General features: G+C 33.6%; 1 protein-coding gene across 1 annotated transcript; it reads right to left on the minus strand.

Annotated features, from left to right (window-relative positions):
* Positions 1 to 6: 6 nt before the first annotated feature.
* Positions 7 to 1,950, minus strand: LOC139087564 (beta-1,3-glucan-binding protein-like; the record flags this gene model as incomplete). Its single annotated transcript, XM_070636398.1, has 4 exons — positions 1,720 to 1,950; positions 1,464 to 1,615; positions 430 to 883; positions 7 to 266 (listed from the first exon to the last, which is right to left on the minus strand). Coding segments are annotated over exons 1-4 (1,097 nt in total), but the record flags the coding sequence as incomplete, so codon positions are not given.
* Positions 1,951 to 7,489: the final 5,539 nt, after the last annotated feature.

The following is a 7,489-nucleotide window of genomic DNA, read 5'->3' on the forward strand; positions in this document are numbered from 1 at the left end:
GGCAGCCAATTGTTACGTGCATGCCAAAAGTCTCGTGCAGCTGTCGACGAATCATTTCTCCATGGCTTATCACCTCCATTATTGATAATATCATCTGTGAAGAAGTGTGAACCACCAACTGCGAGTTGTATAGATATATAGAATTCCTCATCGAATGGTGCCATCGACTTTGATTTTCCCGTCCAAGGATTGTTTGAATTTGGATACTTTGTATCAAAATCTCCTTTTTCCCAGAATCCACTTTTTGCTTTTATAGTTCCGGTCTCCTGCAGACAAGGAATTAAAATTTTAAGTGAGTTTCTGCGATGGACATAAAAAAATCGTTGGGGTCAATCATAAATGACGTCTAGTATTATTCTTGAGTTGCTGGACAATACCTATATTAAATTCAATAGACGTCATTTAAGAACAGTCCCCCACCATACTTACAATGTCGTCAACGCTAAATGTGATTTTTTCACTCGTCCATTCCATTTGATATCGATGAAAACCAGATGCAAAACTCTTAGCCTTATCATTAGAATTACGTGTAAACGACGTCAATTGCCATGCATCAGCCTCAGCATATGGACCAAAATGTAAAGACGATGTAATTTGATCAATTCCAATATTGACGCCACTCTTGATCAAATCACGATTACCACGAGCTTCAAATAAGTCAATTTCACCGCTTGCAGGCCATCCACCATATGAATTTCGTAATGGAAGGAACTTGATAGATGGTAAAAGCCAATCGCCTGCCGGTAATTTTGCTGCTATTTCAACCTTACCGTATTTAAATGCAAACGAGTTCAAAGTTCGTAATCTTGCGCTTTTCACCGGATTTAAAATGTTCTCATGGTTTCCATTACGTCTGCATCCTGAATTGGCTGCATTTGTACATCTTCGATGTGTTCGATTTGTTTGTAAATTGAGAAGAAAGAAAAAAAAAGTTTTGGAAACGAGAGAAGAAAATAGAAGAGTAAAAATGGGATTTTCATGCATTTACACTGTGTTTTGACTTGATTCTACATGCACAGATGTAAATATTCTATTGAACAGATTTTGGAGTAAGGATGTAGAGTATCTAGGCATTTTGGTATTTGAGTGTTCTTAGCAGCAACTCAATCGGTACTTATCAAATGTGGTATGGATAAAATGGACCGAAAATTTCGATTTGGACAGTGGCTATGATGTAAATAATCTTGAAGATGACTTAATCTAAATGGTAAATCCATCTGGTCGACGTCCCGATTACATTTAAAGGCAGAGAATTCAACTCGAATTTTAAACGGAATCAAGTCGACTTTTAAATGCAAAATCCGAGTCGACTTCAAGATCTACTTAAAACTACATCTAAACTTAATATTCCTGCATATCGAATCAACTTTGTGTCCAAAAAGCCAAACAGAATTTTTTGATTATTCTGAATATTTCAAAACTTTAAAATGATTTCCTTTTTCCACTTCCATTATCATGCTTACCGTTCATGTAATGGTCCATCGATATCAAGAGATCCCGTATACAGAAAATATTCACCAAAATCATCTGCAGTTAATGTCGGTCGAATATTTAAATTTCCATCGTCAACGAATGAATTTGAACGGTTATTTGTGTACCATTGGAACTCGTGACTCTGTAAGGAAAACAAGAAAAATGAGAAAAAGTTGCAAATATTTGCAGAATTTCCTTTATTTTTTCCAATCTTCTTCCTTCCGTCTCACTACAAAGTACACGTACCGAATCACCCGTAAATGTAATATCATGCTGCCATATATCCATATCAAGAGTCCCATCAAAGCTCTCTTCAAATATTAAATCGCCCGAGCACACTTTTTTCTCATTTACCGCTTTTGTACCACTTGTGGTTGTGACACTCTTTTCACATTTTGTTATTGCACCATGAACTCTTGACTGGTTAAAGCTTGTCACAAGCATCAAAAGAAGAAGATTAAAAAATTTTAATGACATATTTGTTTACTACTGTACAAATCGATATGATATCTATATAAGTGTTGAATGAATAGTGTTTGATGATCATAAAAATGCAACTGCTTTTTATACACAAAAATTCAGCATAGAACACTCAAAATGATGAGAAGTAAAACACTTCATTATGGCTTTGTCGGGGAACAAAAAAATTATTATGTTTCAATGATAATAAATTTTAGCTTTTAATGGCAATAAAGCATCGAGTTTGTTTTATGTGCGGAGGAAAAAAAATACGAAGAGGGAGTTTTGTATGCAGCACACAATGCGGATGTAATTGATTTTTCGCACTATACATGAGCGAATTGAATGGTGGAAGTTTGGAAAACTTTTTTTTAGAGTTATTGTGATGTTGATGTACAATGACAATGTTGTTGGCGCATTTTTTTGAGTTGAATAGTGTCCAGGGAATGTAGACCTGAGCATACTCAATTATTTTATTGTTGTTTCAATATCCATCAATACTAAGGGTGAGGGACTGATCAAAAATATTCAAAAATTGTCAAATGGAGATTGATCAGACAGATATTAGATTCATACCCTTATGTAGCTTTCGGAAATGCTCGGTCGTAGACCATATCATCCTTAGTCTGATTGTGAAGCTGCCACTCATCAGACGAGGTCCTTTAGATAGTCTTATACTCTATCCATTAGCGTACTTATCCCGGCACAAAACTCGAAAGCCAGCAGTGTATTTTGCGGTATCAAGGGATACCACTTGACATTTGGTCAGCTTAGGAGTCAGACATCGGATTCTTGAATCACCCTATTTGAAATTTAAAAAAATTGATGCATATTCAAATGTGGCCAACAGGATGTCGAGATGGCAGTAGACTTAGAGGCAAATGTCGGCTACTTGACAAATTTTGTTGTTTTTGCGAAATTGCCACCAATTAATTGGTGCACTTGGCTATCGATTGTAACTGATTCGATGGTCATAATTGCCAACATGTTGCAACAGTTGATGGGAGTCTAAGTTTACAGTTTATCAGTATGCTCATCAATTGAAGTTAGGATTGACCCTCCATGCCAACCAAATTGCACTCTGAATCTCACTCATTACTTCCTAAAAACCTGCACTACTAAATGCATGACATTGTAGTATAATATATGATACAATAAATATTATTTTTATAGACTATTTTAGATGGATGAAATGCCAATAAAACAAGGGAAAAAAGGGGGCAGCAGTAAGTCAATATTTTAAGCACGTTTCTTATTTTCCGAAGATTTATTCTATTGTCATAATTTTTCCGTCTCTTTCGAAAATTGATTTTCCTTACAAAATATTTCTATTAAGCTTTTTTGTGCTGAATTTGAAGAACTTTTCGGTTATTCTTCGTGCCTGCCTTATTTATATTCACAAGCTATAGAACAACATATTGCGACATCATGCAAATTAATAGTTTTTTGGATCTTTTATCAGAGATAACTGAGTGGAAATTTGAGGATGTAACTTATTGAAATGTTTGTGGACTTGATTATTAGCTGGTCTTATTTAATAAGGACTTTAGTTAATTAAAGGCTTTCAAACATTTTCCAATTTCTCTGCTAACATCTTCATGCCTCACCAACTCCTGCTTAAAGGATTCCAAAAAAAAATTTCGCGTGTGCACACGTTCCTACCTACATGAGGCAATAAAAGTGTGTAGATAGATAAATTATGAACCTTTTTCGGTGATTTATTGTGCGAACATTTTTTCGTGATTACTTACGCTTCGCAGTACGCCGGAAACATCAATCATGACGTGTTAGTAGCTAGTTGTGAAAAAAATTCTTTTCACGCCTCACTAGCTTTATTCGTCATATATTCTTTCAATTACTTCATTACTTCCCAAAAAATATGCATAAAATAAAAGGCAGACAAACGAGCTTTTGTGAATTGAAAATTGAAAAAATGCAAATTAAGCTCTTTTTTTCACTTTAGTCGTTACTACGTCTGTGTTTGATGCTGATGGAGCAAAAATTGCCTCCAATGGAAAATTATTGATTGAAAAAAATATTTTTTTTCATCCAATTTACATTTTATATTTTATTGATAAGATTGAAAATAAATAATCTGTTACAAATCCCCATATGGATATACTGCATTCAGGAAAGAACATGTTGAAACTACCAAAAAATAATACTGTAAATCACTCGTTGCTCTTTTTCAATTCTTCATGATTCTAAAATAAATTCAAATAGTTTAATATTTGAATAGAAAGTCATGAAAATAGAAGATTAAATTTTCATTTTGAGCTTCTTTTTTGTGGATGATGTGTTGGTTGTTTCCGTAAATTGACCATTGTTCTGTGCATGTCTTGTTGGACGTCTGACAACAGGACGTACTGAGTGAACTGGTGTCATAGACGTGTGTAGCAGATCGGTTGGTTAAGAGGTCAAACTCCCATTTCCTAGTCAAAGCCGGCGTAACTCTGAGTTGTTGCAAGATTAGGTTTAAATTCGTCACGTCATGTTAGAAACACGCCAGTCTGAAGAAGCCGAATTTTGGATCAATTAAAAGATTTGTGCTATCCAAGAGCCTATGAAGAGCAACCAAAATTACGCTGTTCAAGACACTTAACCTGGTCATTGCGCTATATGGCTCAGAAACCTAGAACTCAAAATAGGTGAATGAGGACGAAATAGGTGTCTTTGAGAGACACGTGCTTAGAGCGATTTATGATCCCTATTTAAGAAGGAAAAGAATTCTGTTATTTCAGGACGCACCTCCTATTGGCTTGAGATGGGCAGGCCATGTATACAGTTGGTCAAGCGATGGTCCAGTTCTTAAAGTAACAACAACAGACTTTGTGGATTTAACCAAAGGAAAAATAAGGGTGTAAACAATGAATTCCTGAATTAGATGTGTCGAAAAGGACGCTAGAGTTTTTAATATCACACATTTGTGCTGTTCATCTCCTGTTAGCAAGAAATAAAGAAACCCAAAACCAGAACTAACTAATAATGCGCCAAACATGTAAGATCAAGCTATCAATAGTTTAAAACTCGTTTGTATGTTTTCTCTAAAAATGTCAATCTCACAATATCCATTTATCTATCTATCTCATGTCTTTATAAATATGCTTTTTTGTTGTGTTTATGTTCACATTGTCAAATAACAAAAGATGAAAAATCTATTTGAGAATCTTTTTTTCTATTTTCCCTTTTCACTTCTTTTTTCGATCTCTTCTTTTTTTGTGTAGAGCATTTATCCAATTTTCATCATCATCATCATCATTTTCATGTTCTTCCTATTCATTTTAAAGAACATACATATGTACAAGTTAAGATATATATGAATTGTGTGAAGAATGAAGCTGCTAAACGATTTTCATTTCTCTTCTCAGCTTGAAACATTCTTCTTACTTTATATTTTTCTGTTATTTTCCAATGCCACCTCCACAATTCTCATCCGATGTCAGTGTCTTGTGTCAATATTTTTATTTGAAAATATTTAAAAACATTTATTTTTCCTCATCTGCATCTTATTCCATTCATGAATGCTTAAAGGAAAATCTTTTTTTTTCTATTTTTATTGGAAGAGATTGAAATATTGAATAACAAGATAGGCAGAAAATAAACTTTCTCTTTAGTTCATAAAGGAAATTGTTGATATTTTCAATAACAAGAATAGTCTTCTTGGTAGATTGATGGATATAAAATTAGAATGTCCATTTTATGGGTGACTCTAGTCGCATAAATCTTGTGATGATAGATATTGATGTAGAAGAGATAAGCTTAATAAACGAGTGGGCAAAATGTGTTACAACTAGTCATCAACTGGATATTAGCTTGTCATCAGCAAGTTATAACGTATTTTTGTCCACTCTGAGTTACAACTAGTCATTAACTCAATCAGCATACCGTGTTCAATAGTTCATCACTGCGTCGCCGATTTAACGGTAAGAATCTAAGTTTCGTAGACAGCACCGTAACTGCGTAATTTAACACATTTTTTAGATTCTCCACTTTGTGCTGCTAGGGGATCTGGACGTTAAATTGCTCTTAACTAGTCAAACTCAGATTCGAGCTTAAAATTGACAACAGCCAAAGTGACACTTAGCAAATCAGGGGCCGATTTCTCTCGTACTACTACGTTGTGATATAGAGTACCACCCATAACATACAAAAAGCATGCTTACATTAATGAACATACTCAAAGCATGCTTTTTTCATACAAATGAGATTCCGGATTTAGAGTATGCTCATTGTCTGTTAGTGCACTTTACTATAAACAGAATACTATTCAACTGTCTCAATAGCTCGGCTGTAATTAGGGTTTCTGAAAAACCGCACTTTTTCAAAACCGCGGTTTTGCGGTTTTCCAAAATTGCAAAAACCGCGGTTTTGCGGTTTTCATTTTTCATACAGATGTATGAAATTTTCGGAAAAAATTAAAAAATTGATTTTTATGCATAAAATAATTTAAACTTTCTATTTTTCTCTATTTTATTAAGATTCAGTTCCAAATTGCTTGATAAAATAGTTTTAAAAATTATTTATTGTACAAACTTTTAAAATTCAAGTTATTATTACCAATTTGCATAATTTCAGCCCAGATTTTCAATATAATATTAAATTGAAACTTATTTTTGAAAAATTATCTGAAAAATTTACTTTTTTTTGGAGTTTGAGTAAATTTTCCATACAAAGTTCTATAACCGCGGTTTTTACTTTCAGAAACCGCGGTTTTTAAAAAACCGCATTTTGTGTCAAAAAGTGCGGTTTTGCGGTTTTTGAAAAACCGCTTTCAGAAACCCTAGCTGTAATGTACCTTATCATAAGATCCAGAGCTCAAACGGGACAAAAATGGTCAAAATCCTGCTTTAGACTAGTATGACTCTTGCTTCTAATCAAATTCAATGAAATCCAGTCTCAGGACAAAAATAAGTCTACCTCGGACCAAATTGTCGGTCATTCTACAGCGTGTGCTTTTTCAGGCCACTAAAATCGGCTCCGTAAATATAAATTTGTTACAAAGTAGCAACGCCTTACTAAAAATGTAGAGTAATCAATTCTCAAATCATCATTATTCTCAATTTAAAGTTTAGACTTCAACATTGTTATCATTACTTCCATATTATATAAACCATATCCAGTAAAACAAAATCGATATAGCTCTTGTAACTTAATTGAACTTTCGCAAAAGAAGACTTTAAAATCCTTGATTGAACTGGTATGTTTGCCATCAATGTTACACTATCTTAATCTTTTTTTTTATACTTATTAATTCTTTCATTTTCTCATTCGCCATATCCATCTTTCACACTGAAGCACTTACTTCATTCCATCTTACACCATAATTAAGATACAGTAAGAGAGCCAAAGAAAATTACATCCATTGAGACACGAAAGTTAAACTTGTCGTTAAATAAAAAAAAAATAAAATTCTTTCTCATTTCATCTTATCGTGATGTGTTAACTTGTTGTTTCTACTAATTACTTGCTGATACTTACAGCAACATGATTTATGAACTCTTAATGATGTGAAATGTCACGATGTGTACTTTTTTAAGAGTCGAGAGAAAATTTTACT

This window comes from Chironomus tepperi, unplaced genomic scaffold (genome assembly GCF_022539635.2).
Source record: "Chironomus tepperi strain 1889 unplaced genomic scaffold, CSIRO-AGI_Ctep_v1 contig_128, whole genome shotgun sequence".
Taxonomy (NCBI): domain Eukaryota; kingdom Metazoa; phylum Arthropoda; class Insecta; order Diptera; family Chironomidae; genus Chironomus; species Chironomus tepperi.